Raw genomic sequence first — 13,211 nt, 5'->3', positions numbered from 1 at the left:
CAGAGTGGATATTAAACGACAGCTTTTACTCAGAACAAGATCTCATCTGAAGGTCAGTCTGAACTGAAATACTGTATCTTGAAATCTTATTTAAGAATGATTGGTTTGATGCCTCCGCCACGAAGTGTCGTCGCAGCCATCATGTTTTCGGGTTGTCCGTCCGTATACGTCCGTCCGTAATAAATTTTGTGGAACGTAACTAAAAAACCGTTGAAGGTATCCTAATGAAACTTGGTATGTAATATGTAATAAGTGGACAAAGTTGGGGCTATCAACTTTTTGGTGCACATGCTCAAGGTCAAAGGTCAATAGGTGAAGGCCAAATGCTCAAAATGTTACTACTTAATTCCCCCATGTCTCACACGCAAAGCCTTGGGGATATTTTCCTGAAACTTAATGTTTACACGTACTACCACATAAAGATTTTCCAGAAAGAGTTTCCGGTCACGAGGTCAAAGGTCAAATGAAAATGTTAACATTTCACTTGACAATGTTTTCTCCATATATTGCAATGTATACTGGTTCAATGTATCTTTATGGAACTTAGTACATTTGATTATGCATGTGCTGAGATGACTGACAGTGATTGTCTCGGGAATTTGGGGGTCATGGGTCAAAGATTAAAGGTTACGGTCAACTTCTCAAAATTTAACTTTTCCCCTCGTATTAAAATGCAATGCCTGCAGGATCTTTCTTTGAAGTTAATACATACATGTTTTACCAAATAGAGATTCTCTTGGACGTTCAGCTGGCCAATAGGTCAAATGTCAAAGGCTGAAAGTCAAGTGAAAGAGCTAACTTGCACTTCTTCCTCCATAATATATATCGAAAGTGAGTCTAAGTATCATCAGGAAACTTAGTACATATTATTATGCATGTTCTGCTTGAGAGTGAATTCTCCTTGGCATATTAGGGTCAAAGGTCAACTAGGGACGAAGGCCTGGTTAAAATGCTTAATGCTATTTAATACTGAAATTGTACTTCTCCATGCGTTGAAAATTGTTCAGTGCATAAACTTATAAATGGTCAAAAGTCAAGTAAAAATCTTTAAATCTCCATATACCTGAATTCTTAGACAGTAGCCATTCATCCAACTAAACCTAATTCAAGGAAAGTGACCATACAACACACCTGTGACAAACCTGTCATTTTAATATTTTGTCAATTATGTGAAACTGTTGTACTATAGACCTATTAGGACAACCATGCATTATGGTGGAGGCATAGCAGTCGCAAAGAGAAATTTCTAGTTGGAATATGAGACAAATAGAATTCAACAATTCGAAGACAAAAAAAAAATGAAGAACTGATTGAAAAAGCAATAAAATGCCGGGTTGCTTTTATATGCAAGCTGGATTTAATTGTTTCGAGGCCACACGAAATGATGAAGCAAATACATACAATATACGGATTTACACGTTACGTGCAAAAATGTTTTTAATTGTCCGCTTTTGTGTTTTTTGTGTTCTTTTGCAAAAGACTTGAACAATATTGGCATTGAAATATCAAGCATTGATAATGCATTCACGTTATTTTTGTCAAACTTCCGCGAATAAAATCGAAACGATGAAAATAAATCAATTCTCTACTTTCTGTATGTATGTAAGTTTATTAACTTTATAGGGCCTACATGTGACAAGTAAACTCACAAGGGAAAACATTAAATAGAAAAAGAACACACTCGCGAGTTACCTTTTACTATTCCATTGTGCTTGTTTGATGAATCGGGCTCTATTTTTACATCATGCCATATACCGCTTGTAACGAATGTTGTTGAGGTCAATAGTTTGGTAGTATCCCGTATAAACATATCACTGGTTCCTTATCATAATACAGTTCGACCTCGATTTTCCGGCCATGTCGGGGAATGGGAGACACAATGTTAATGTATACCGGGTGTCCCAAAAAAAGCGGAACGGTGGATTTTCGGTACCTTGCGTTCTAAAAGTGATATATTTTTTGACATCATTAGAAAGAGCATCTTCCGCAGAAGACAATGATACCAAAATCATTAAATTTGGATCAGTACTTTTTATTTTACGCCAATTTCTGTAAATGCAATCATTTTCAATTTTTTGCGACTTATGAGGTAATAATTTGGATGCGACACGCGTTCCATACGGTGAATTGTGTAAGCTCGTTGATCCATGTCAACAAAAGATAACGCTTTCATATTGGGAGCGCGCACACACACACACACACACACACACAGACACACACACACACTGTTTTTTCCTGGCCGTGCCCAATGTGAAAGCTGTATCTTTTGTTGACATGGATCACCGAGCTTACACAATATTCACCGTATGGATCGCGTGTCGCACTCAAATTATTATCTCATAAGTCGCAAAAATCCGGCGAAATTTGACAATGACTGCATTTTCAGAAATTGGCGTAGAATAAAAAGTACTGAACCAAATTTAATGATTTTGGTATCATAGTCTTCTGCGGAAGATGCTCTTTCTAATGATGTCAAAAGATATATATCTTTCAGACCGCAAGGTACTGAAAATCCACCGTTCCGCTTTTTTTGGGACACCCGGTATAGCTGCCGTCCAAGCTGCCGTCCCAGTGCACTGGCAGCTAGGCAGGTAGCGTACCCCGCAATGGTGGTGTAATCTATGCTAGCCTGCGCACAATATTGTAGTCCCTTCTTCACAAAAATAAAGTATGTCTTGTAGGTAAATCATGTGAGTTTTGTAGAAATTTGTGAGTTTAAAGTCACTGTTGTCTCTCAATTTTTGGAGGAAAAAAGGTCCTTCACTGCGTGAACGCGTAAGGATAATAGAGATTTCCGGATAAATGGAGGCCGGATAATCGAGGTCGAACTGTACTTCCCTTTATGCTGATTCCTTCCAAGTATATTCCAAATATATTTGAATGAATGCAGGTCCTGACAAAGAGGGAGACAAGATCAACTTGCAATGACGGCAATCTGCAATATTATATTCTCAATCTTCAACTTTCAGTTCTGTTTAAATGCGCTCAGACTGAGAGACGCCCGTATCAAACGCTATACAAATGCTATCCCTATCACAAGTAGTATAATGCATGATCGGCATGTTTTTATTTAAGCTCTTAGCGGATATTGCATAATATTCACATTTCTTCGCCCATTCTTTTGCCTCCATTGCATTGTATTTTGAAATTTCATGTGCTCATTTTGAGAAATGCGTTTCATTTTTTTTTTTGGGGGGGGGGGGGTTGTTCGGGGGAAAAAATCATTCGTGAAACAGAGTTCAGAGTTTTCTTACTTGCGTAAGAACTTGTAAATGTATTACACGGGGACTTACAGTATATTCGAGGATAGAATTCTTCATGTAGTAGTACAATATATTAGATGTTCCTGTAGACTTTTAAAACTTATTTGTAGTCTGAGAGAAGGGCTTTAGGCCTGAAGCCATCTCGTTCACCATGCGCAACAGTATTTTCTTTTTATAATCAGCTGGGTCTTCTTGTCATTTTTAGAGCTTTTATTAGAACAAAAACCTCTATTTGTGAAGGGTGGACATGCACTTTATGTATCCATTGCAGTATCCATTCAAATGTTCCTGTGTGTTTTCTTGTTATCATGCTTACGTCCATAAATCAGTATAACCAATTTGGATATAATTGCATTTAACATTTCCATTATCCGTCTTTACATTTTCCAGGCGTCATCCCACAAGACCAACACCCCACGAGTCATACAGCCCACGAGTTCGACATTGAAAGGTGGTCCATGATTCATACAACTCACGAGTCATACAGCTCATGAGTTCGACACAATAGGCAAATAAAGCCCATAAGTTCGACACTAGTTCGACAGATTCAACAGCCCACGAGTTCGACAGATTCAACACGGGGCTTAATATGTCGGTCTCGTGGAGCTTGTTAGCTTTAGTGTCGAACTCATCGGCTGTATGACTCGTGAGCTGTATTACTCATGGGCTGTATGACTCGTGAGCTGTATAACTCATGGGCTGTCTGTATGGCTCGTGAGCTCTATGACTCGTACGTGGATGTCGGTCTTGTGACGTGCACCCATTTTCGATGACATACAATTTCGTTAGTAGGTAAATTGGACCAAAACATTGGATATCAAGAATGACAATAACAACAACAACGACGACGAGACTACAACAACGACGACGACGACAACAACAACAGCAACAACAAGACATGATAAGAAATAGTTTGATTAGAAATAATTCATCTATTCACAAGTGGCGGTCATTTTGCCCAGTTATAAGAGCACTTTCGTTTCACACTGATAGGAAAATGTTAAGATGAAGAAATCTCCTGACATAAACGTTTGATTAATTTTTTTGATTGATTTTCAAGGTAAACTATAACCCTTTTAATTTCTCAGAAGTCTAAAGAGAGAGAGAGAGAGGAAAAGAGTGAGAGAGAGAGAGAGAAAGAAAGGGAGAGAAACAATCCACATTTTTGTATGTTTCTTAGTCTGTTCGCTTTCTCGTCGTTCTCGAGCCGGACTTCGTCGCGCTAAAAGTATTTAGTACCCCTTTAATTAAACCGGAGATAAAGGGCGGGAAGGAAGGGGAGTCGCCGATAGCCCCATGCATGCGCCAGTGCTCGGCTTCAATTCCTCGAAATTATCTCACAGCCGGACAGTAGACAGGAATTACATAATCTACATTTGCTTTCGTGCGAGACTGCCCTTGTACATTCGTACGTGTTTTTTTTTTTCTCTTTTTTTTTTTGATTAGCATTTGTCGTCATCCTTGGGAAAGCAGCATATTATGATAGCAAGTAAGTTCGACCAGTTACAGACTGTAGGCCCTATGTAAGGTACGGGAAAACCAAAGATTGACGGCTTCCACATGTACAACAGAACTGAGATTCGCTTCCCTTTAGGGTCTGTGTCTGTTTCCTTCAAATTACGCTAGAGGCGTATGTATATCGATTGCCGATTGCTGACAATTACATTTGACAAAAGCGACCACCTTGCTCAACTGGAGAAACAATGCCGAAATCAAAAGGTAAGAATTCAACCTCTATTTCAGCACATCCTTTTTGATTGCGGAATGTTTGTCCCTTGTTCTTGAACTGCATGGTCAGACTTTCCTTCCTCATTGTCCTTCTTCTTCCTTTCTTTCGTCCTTATTTTCTAGAATTTTCATTCCTTTTCTCGTCTTCTCTCTGCCTTCTTTCTTACCTCTTTTTCGCGAAGTTCTGCTTTCATGATTAAAGCCTCGTTGAATATGCTCTCATTTGAATGACTACATGATCACCTAGGACCACCTCTCCAGGCATGCCAGGTTCTGTCGTAGTATAATGGATTCATGTTCTTTTCTAGACGATTTATATGCCAGGCAAGTCTTTGTATTGGCAGGTTTTTGGTTTACCGTGGTTATAGTCATTAGGTTTACGCATCGATAGTGAGATACATATACCAGTGTTTGTTTGTTTGTCTGTTTGTTGTTGTTGTTGTGTTTTTTTTTTTTTTGTGAAAAGTGAGACGGTTGTGATCGAACAAGGAAACAGAAATAGAACTCGAGAAGAGTTTAATGATAAGGATTTCATTGAATTTAATGACAATATCTGAGCCGGCAGCTAGAAGGCCTTTTGGAAAGCTTCTCCAGAACACGTTTCAAAATTTGCATTTTAACTTGACACGTGCATGTAAGACTCATGATGGTAACAGGATCAACATGACCGAATGATATCACAATGCATTACCCTAATATGGCTCGACGATAATGGCGCAATAGTGTACAAAGTTTATCACGTGACACCAAACAAAGTCTTCATCAACATCCAGGTTTACTCGAGCGAATCAATGCAGGCGAAACCATCATTTGCGCGGAGGGATACCTCTTGGCCTTCGAACGCCTTGGCTATCTTCAGGCGGGACCTTTCACCCCGGAAGTGGTCGTTGACTACCCCGAACTGGTGAAACAAATGTACAAGGACTTTGTCAGAGCCGGAAGTGACGTCGTACAGGCATTTACGGTATATATCGTAAAATATTCAGGTCACATATAGGAATTGATTGTGCCGACTTGTTTGTTTTTGATATCTCATTACTAAGTGACATTGAAATAGCTGTCAGAAACCAATGTCTTTGTGGCAACTTCATTTTTAATACCGAAATATGTTCAATGGAAAGTACAATACACCGTGCTGTTGATCGTGGAACATCATGACTATTGAGCATGTATAGCTGTGTTGTTTTATTGCAACGTTTACTCAGTCTTTATGTAAAGACTACAGGAGCTTAAATTGGAGGAACTTTAACACTTATTAAAGATGAAATGAAATTGATCAAGTCCTCTTCCGCGAAGCATTAGCTTCTTATGGTGTCACCAGAAAGGCGCCTAGTGATTCTATTTTTGGCTGAGAAAAAACAAGCATACAAAATAATGATTAACATGCATGCATTTCTTGACAAAATTGTCTACCAGAATGGAAATGTTTGGCAATGGACTAATGGTTATTATACATCAGTAACATCACGTATACAAAATATCATCATCGTAACTGGTGATTAGTGCTATGAGGTGTGTAGTTGTTGAGCACAATTAGTTTTAACTTTATGTTTGTGCTATATAATTTACTCCCTTTGCATATAAGAAGTTAGCAATTAAGAGCAAACCGTTTAAATCCCCTCTTTACAAAACTAACATAATGCACATCTACTAACGCTCCTCTTCAGATTAACCCCAATAACCTTTATCAGCATGAATGTGTGTGTGTGTGTGTGTGTGTGTGTGTGATAACCTTGATTCTTTCGACTAGATGTGGGCGCGTCTTGTGTGATCTGGCCACCATTATGTTTGTACAGATACGTGCTATTTCGGTTACAGGTTGTGATTCCAAAGGTTCGTTATTCGGAAAGTTCGGTAGTCCGAAAATGAAATGAGGTTTGTTATCCCGAAGGCTCGTTATTCCCAAATGAAAAAAAAAGTTGGTCATTCCGAATGTTTGCTGATTCGAAAATGAAATAAGGTTTGAAATACCCCCTCCCCCTGCAAAATACCGAATGTCCGTTAGTACGCAACGTATATTTGTTTTCGAATAAATGAAACATATTTCATTTTCTGATTAACAAACCTTCGGAATTGCTGACCTTATCTTATTTTCGGATTTGCTAGCCTTCGTAATTACAATCAATATTTCATTTTTGGAATAAAGAACTTTCTGAATATTGAATTGAACCTTGCTTCATTTCCGGATCAACGAACCATAGAAATAACGCAACAAGTTTTCGGATTAACGAACCTTTTTTCATTTTCGGATTAGTGCACGTCGAGGTATAAACGGAATTCGCATAATTTGGAATAACGAACCTGCGGAATAAGAAGATCGCTTTTTATTTCGTGTCATATTCGCATTTTTCTATCTCCCCTTGCCCTCCCAAGTACTATGGAAATCGCCACAAGCTGGGCGTCGTGGGCCGGGCCGAAGAGCTCGAACGTCAGAACCGCCTCGCTCTGCAGATGGCCCGAGAAGTCGCCGACTCGACAGGAACGCTCATGTGTGGCGACATTTGCAACACGTTCGTTTACCAACCCGGCAACGAGGGCGCCATTCGGGAAACGAAGGATATGTTCAGGGTAAACTACAAAGATCCGAATGAGGGAGACCTTTACAATTATTGTTTGGACTGCCCTTCAATCAAGGGAGGCAGCGTCAACATTAGTGTATACCATTTTGACATAACCCACTCGAGTCCAAAGGACTTTAATAATAAATCGTTGGTGGTAACTCATCATAACCATCATGGATGTACGCCCTTGCTTGTACTCACCTACAATATCCAAAGCCGCGTCTACGACACTATTGATAGTGTTCAGCGTGTTTGTAGCACCAATTTCCAAACATTCGAGCGAGAAAACTTCCGCCATTGTCAGATTGTTTTGCATTGAATGCTATAAGAATGTATATAAACGCTTGTAGATGTTATTAACGAGGTTTTTCGTCCAAGTCTGGTTACCAATGGCTGGTGTCTGTCCTGGTCCTGTACGTTTGGTTAAGGACAATATTTTGTTAAGAACGTGCTAGTAGGTATGTGTAGGCGTTATGAATATTATTAGGCTTTGGGGTTACTGTATTTGTGGTTCAAATCATGAAATGGAATTAGTTGGGGTTGTTTTTACGTATAAGGAATCTATTGTGACGCAATTTCACTCCGTGTTCAAATTTGTCTTTCAAATAGTGCATGGTGTAAATTCAGGCACATTAGTGACAGTCGCCTCATCAAAATCGAAAATGAAATGATTGCATTATAAAGAATAAAATTCTGAAATTACAAAAGTATTTGGTACATAGCGTTGCAGCTTTTGTAAACTATATGAGGTGACTATATCATCACATTATAACTCTCGATTTTCCCCTCATTAATTCTCTCATTATAACATCTGTAAGGTACCACGATAAAAAAAACAAAAAAATTTCTAATAAATTACGTATTGTTTATGATGTCAGGAGCAAATTGAGTGGGCAGTTGACGAAGGGGCGGACTTTATCGTCGGAGAAACTTTCGATCACTGCGGCGAGGCGGTGTTGGCGGCTCAAACCGTGAAGGAATATGGCAGAGGTTAGTATGTATTTCTCCCAGAAGTGGAAAGGAGGTCGCCACACGAGCAAGACACTCACGAGTCATACGTCCCACGAGCTAGACATAAAAAAGGGTCCATGAGTCATACATCCGCTAGTCATACAGCCCACGAATAATATAACCTACGAGCTAAACACCAAGTAAAACAAATTACCTACGAGCTAAACACAGTGGGCAAATAAATCCTTGTGTCTAGCTCGTGGACCTTATGGCTCGTGGGCCTTGTTCAATTAGTTTCTATGGGATAGGTCGTGGGCTATTTGACTGTATGGCTTGTGGGCTGTGACTCGTGGGCTGTGACTCATGGGCTATATAACTCACTGTGGGAGTCTGGGTCTGCATCCTTTGAAGCAGCTTCGTAGATAAAGTACGAGAGCCTAAACTTCAAATTGTGGCGAGAAGGTGACGTAGACTTGACTGTATACCGTAGGTACATTTTTTTAAAAGACGATCAGGGGTGAAGGCGACTTCTCCGAGCTCGCAGTGGTGCTTATTTTCTGTCACGAAGGGGGTCCTCTCATACTTCACTGAGGCACTAAGTTGTCTTTTTGTCTGAAACAATGCATCTGTATGCAGCAAGTCGCCGATTCGCCTTTTTGTCCGAAAGAATTACGACACCAAGGCAAATTTTAACAATATAGCCTCAAGGCATGCTCAAGCTTACGCAACATGATTGTACAGGTCCCAGCTACTGCGTTCAATCTATTCCTTTTTTTTAATGCTCTGGCACTTTTACATCTTAGCCGAGCAGTTGTTGATGATGACAACTGAGATTCTATTCGCAGTGTAGTAAGTAGGCTCCTAATTGTGTAAAGGTTTATCACTGATCTCTTGGATGGAAGTACACAAACAGCCGAAGAATCTGTGCTGGTGTTGACCGTTACCAATGAGCGTACGCTTCGACGCACACGTTGACACGACAACGTAGCTGATTGGCGCTATTCGTGATTTTTCAAATAGACCCCAGTGGGCAGCGAATGAAGCGAATCGGACCACCCCGGTGCTTTTCCATGCTATCGCGACTTTAACGTTGATGTAAGAATGTTCTTAAAATGCTTTAAGGGGCCCGGTCCCACTGGCGTTTAGGAAGATTTGCGTGTGAATTGCGCACAGAATTGGTTTATATTCGCTAAACATCCACAGTATTCGTGAAAAACATGCTTGTCTGAGTCGGCCGACTTCCACACGCGTCCGAAATTATCCGCAGAGTCACGTTTTTTTGTTACCCAGGATTTTTGGGCTGCACAAAATTTTGGTTGCGGATGTTCAGCGAATGTAAACCAATTTTATGCGAATTCATACGCAAATACATGTATTCCTAAACGCCAGTGGGACCAGGCCCTAACGTGCAAAAGACCGGTATCACATGAGCCACTGGCACCTTTTCATTCCGCAGGCGTACCGGCCGTCATCACACTAGCTTCACATCTCACGAAGACGAGTGACGGCAAACCGTGTACCATCGACGGAGTCGAATTCAACGATGCCCTGAGGCAGCTAGAAGCAGCAGGGGCTGACGTGGTCGGCTTCAACTGCACCAGGGGACCCGGACCACTGATGACGCTTGTGGAGAGAGCTCTACAGGCGGGAATTAAGGTGTGATAGCTATCTTTCACAAAGAAAAAAAAAACAACATTCAAATTAGCCTGTTAAATCTGTGTAAGTTCCTAAAAGAGGCTACCATGCTAATCGTATACGTAGAACTCTGTTCGACCGCTCTTGGAATACAGACCCTGTGTATGGAATGACCTTACAAAGAGTGGTGCAGGAAAAAAGAACATTAGATTGGTTCAGAGGAGAGCAATCAAGAAGTGATGTGGAGTTAGATCATTGTCCAAATATTCTGAGAAACTCGAGACTTTGGGAGTCCCATCCCTCTTGAAGAGACGTGAACATGCAGATTATGATTCAAGGCTTCAAGATTTTGCATGACATGGAAGACGTCGATCCAGCTGTTCTCTGTGTTATCAATGATCAAGTTAAGTTATAGGTTAAAGCTGTATAATGGAAGGTATCGAATTAGTTGCAGGTTAAATTCTTTCAGCCAAAGAGCAATGAATTCGTTGAATGGTCTTTGCGCTGATACTGGTGAGACAACTATTGGTAACTCAGTTCAAGTCTAAAGTCAATGACCACTGGAAACAGAAGGCATAATGAATTTAATCCAGACTGCATAAATTGACCACCCCGTGGATATATCACATTAATTGAACTCTTCAGGCTCAGGAATGGATCTGTTGAATGGTCCTCTATACAAGTCTTTGACTTTCTTGGCGTCATCATAGGTAATTCAGGTAATTCAGGTATGATAAACACCCACATACATTTTCTTACTACTAAACACAATCCACTTGGAGCAGTTCGCTACAGGTTTCTGTAAAGATATGGATTTACGCTCGTAGGACATTTTGAATACGTTCACGTCATGTTGCGTTGATAATTAATACATCCATGTATCAAACTCTGTGCATATGATCTGCATTGATGCAGACACCTCTCGCCGCCCTCCCAGTGACGTACCGAACCACCGAGGAGCAACCGTCCTACTTGTCTATTTGTGATCCAGTGAGAGGTGAGGGCGCTCTATTTATCAAATAGCATCCTTTTTATGATATAGGCTTCTAGTACATTGAAAGAAAAAATACAAAGTTGTAGGTTAAACTCTGCACCTTTAAGTGTGACATAATTGCAGTGCACCTTTATGAATACAACGTTGCACCTTTCTGGTCTTACAGGTGCAAAAATGCACCCGTAAATGTGCAGATGACTGCCATGTGAATTACATGTAAGCCTTTATTAACAGGAGCGGATCCAGGAATTCCGTAATTGGGAAGCGCCTTTACAAAATTACAGGGGAGGGGCTCACGTGCCACCCCCGCATTTTTTTTTTTGTGGGTTTAAGAGAAAATAAAGAGGGGGCGCTCGCCCGCCCCCCGAATCCGTTATATATATATATATATATATATATATATATATATTATATATATATATATATATATATATATATATATATATATATTATATATATATATATATACATATACATATATATGTATATATATATATATATATATATATATATATATATATATATATATATGTATATATATATATATATATATATAATCTTTGCTTTTCCATTTTCTCTTGCTTCCTGGTTTTTACAAACGAATTAGAAGTGTGTCAGGGTTACTAAGACAGAACAGGACGCTTCAATGTTCTAGACAACATTGTGTGTTTTCTGTGTATCGTTTTAATGTGATTCAAGAAATTGTTTCAATTATTAAATTTGCAGTGGGGGCAAATTGGAATCAACTGGAATGGCATACATTGTGCATTTGTAAACGGGAATTCCGGAGCAGTAGAAAAAAAAAATAGTCCAAAAAGAAAGAAAAATATGAACACAATTCGATGAATTTTGATCGAAATCGGATAAAAGCTCGGTAATTAACGGAATAGTGAACTTTCGCGAATTTTTGCAAAAACAAACAAACAAACAAACAAACAAACACAGTTCTCAGACAGTTAATATTGATAATAGCATCCGAATGTGTGTGTGGATGATATCATCTCCTCATAAGTTCCCCTTGATCGTGTACAAAAAATCTTTCCAAAAAACAAAACAAAACAAAACTTCAGTTTTTCTGCCATTAAAGTGTTTCTCCTGGCCGAATAACTTAGCAGTAAAGTTCAGTCAATAGTAAATGAATTTGAAGCTGGAGCTAATTTGTTTTGGAACATGAAGAAAGAAAATGAACAGGCTAAGATATATCCCCAAACAATGAAACAAGCGTGAGGCGATGACACCGTCATTCATTTGCGTATTCACATTGACTGTTCAAGAACTGTTTTGTGAAAACTGGCGAAATCTCACAATTTCAGATTTTCCATAGCATTCATCCTATTTTGAGTAAAAATTTCGCTTTTGACTGCAGGAAATAATGTATATCCAGTGGACCTCGACTGTGTGCTGTGTTCGAGGAGCGACATCGTGGAGTTCGGCCAACGCTGCGCCAAACTCAAAATCCCGTACGTGGGACTGTGCTGTGGTAACTCGCCGCACTACACGCGCGTGTTGGCCGAAACGCTGGGTCGGATCACCGAAGCATCTCGTTTTTCTCCCAACATGTCTCTGAACGGCGTCTTCGGCACGAACAAATCAAAGCTCAACGACTATTACACAAGTATCGCTAGTCATTATGCTTCATGAAAAGATACATTAGTTGCATACAAAGCCAAATTCTCTATGCTGTAATTGTAGGCGACTTACATGTACTTGACATGTCAACTATACTTGTCCCGCATGTCAGCAATTAGACAAGAATATGCATTACGACTATTTGCACCTTTATGTTTTTCCCCTTGTCAATGTCTATTGACATTTGTGTGTATGTGTGTGTTTGTGTGCCCGTGTAATTGCAAGAAAAGACAATTAACAGACATTAAATGGAGATATAGTCCACTTGTTACTTTCATCACGAGCCAGTTAAAGCACTTCATATTTCATAACGCTTGATTACAAGTGTATCCATTATTATGCTTTATTACAATTGAAACCAAGTTTGGACTACCAAGCTATTGTAGATCTTAGGTTTGCGACACTAACTGTATGACTCGGCAAATTAAAAAAAAAAAAATTCTGCGCTTG

General features: G+C 39.6%; 1 protein-coding gene across 1 annotated transcript; it reads left to right on the top strand.

Moving 5' to 3' along the window:
- Positions 1 to 4,966: 4,966 nt before the first annotated feature.
- Positions 4,967 to 12,773, top strand: LOC139709123 (betaine--homocysteine S-methyltransferase 1-like). The gene is made up of 7 exons (XM_071621084.1): positions 4,967 to 4,982; positions 5,765 to 5,955; positions 7,365 to 7,559; positions 8,431 to 8,542; positions 9,960 to 10,159; positions 11,054 to 11,135; positions 12,499 to 12,773. The coding sequence occupies exons 1-7, from the start codon at positions 4,967 to 4,969 to the stop codon at positions 12,771 to 12,773; spliced, it is 1,071 nt and encodes a 356-aa protein (XP_071477185.1).
- Positions 12,774 to 13,211: the final 438 nt, after the last annotated feature.

Source organism: Diadema antillarum, unplaced genomic scaffold (genome assembly GCF_040938485.1).
Source record: "Diadema antillarum isolate AM-2024a unplaced genomic scaffold, OU_Dant_1.0 seq00001410_RagTag, whole genome shotgun sequence".
NCBI classification, from domain to species: Eukaryota; Metazoa; Echinodermata; class Echinoidea; order Diadematoida; family Diadematidae; genus Diadema; species Diadema antillarum.
This window is presented reverse-complemented; position numbering and strand designations above follow the sequence as displayed.

What these genes read in the sequence shown, in the direction of transcription:
- LOC139709123 (XM_071621084.1), top strand. An exon ending in AAACGAAGGATATGTTCAGG is followed by an intron (nt 7,560 to 8,430) that starts GTAAACTACAAA and finishes TTATGATGTCAG; the next exon opens with GAGCAAATTGAGTGGGCAGT. An exon ending in CTCTACAGGCGGGAATTAAG is followed by an intron (nt 10,160 to 11,053) that starts GTGTGATAGCTA and finishes GCATTGATGCAG; the next exon opens with ACACCTCTCGCCGCCCTCCC.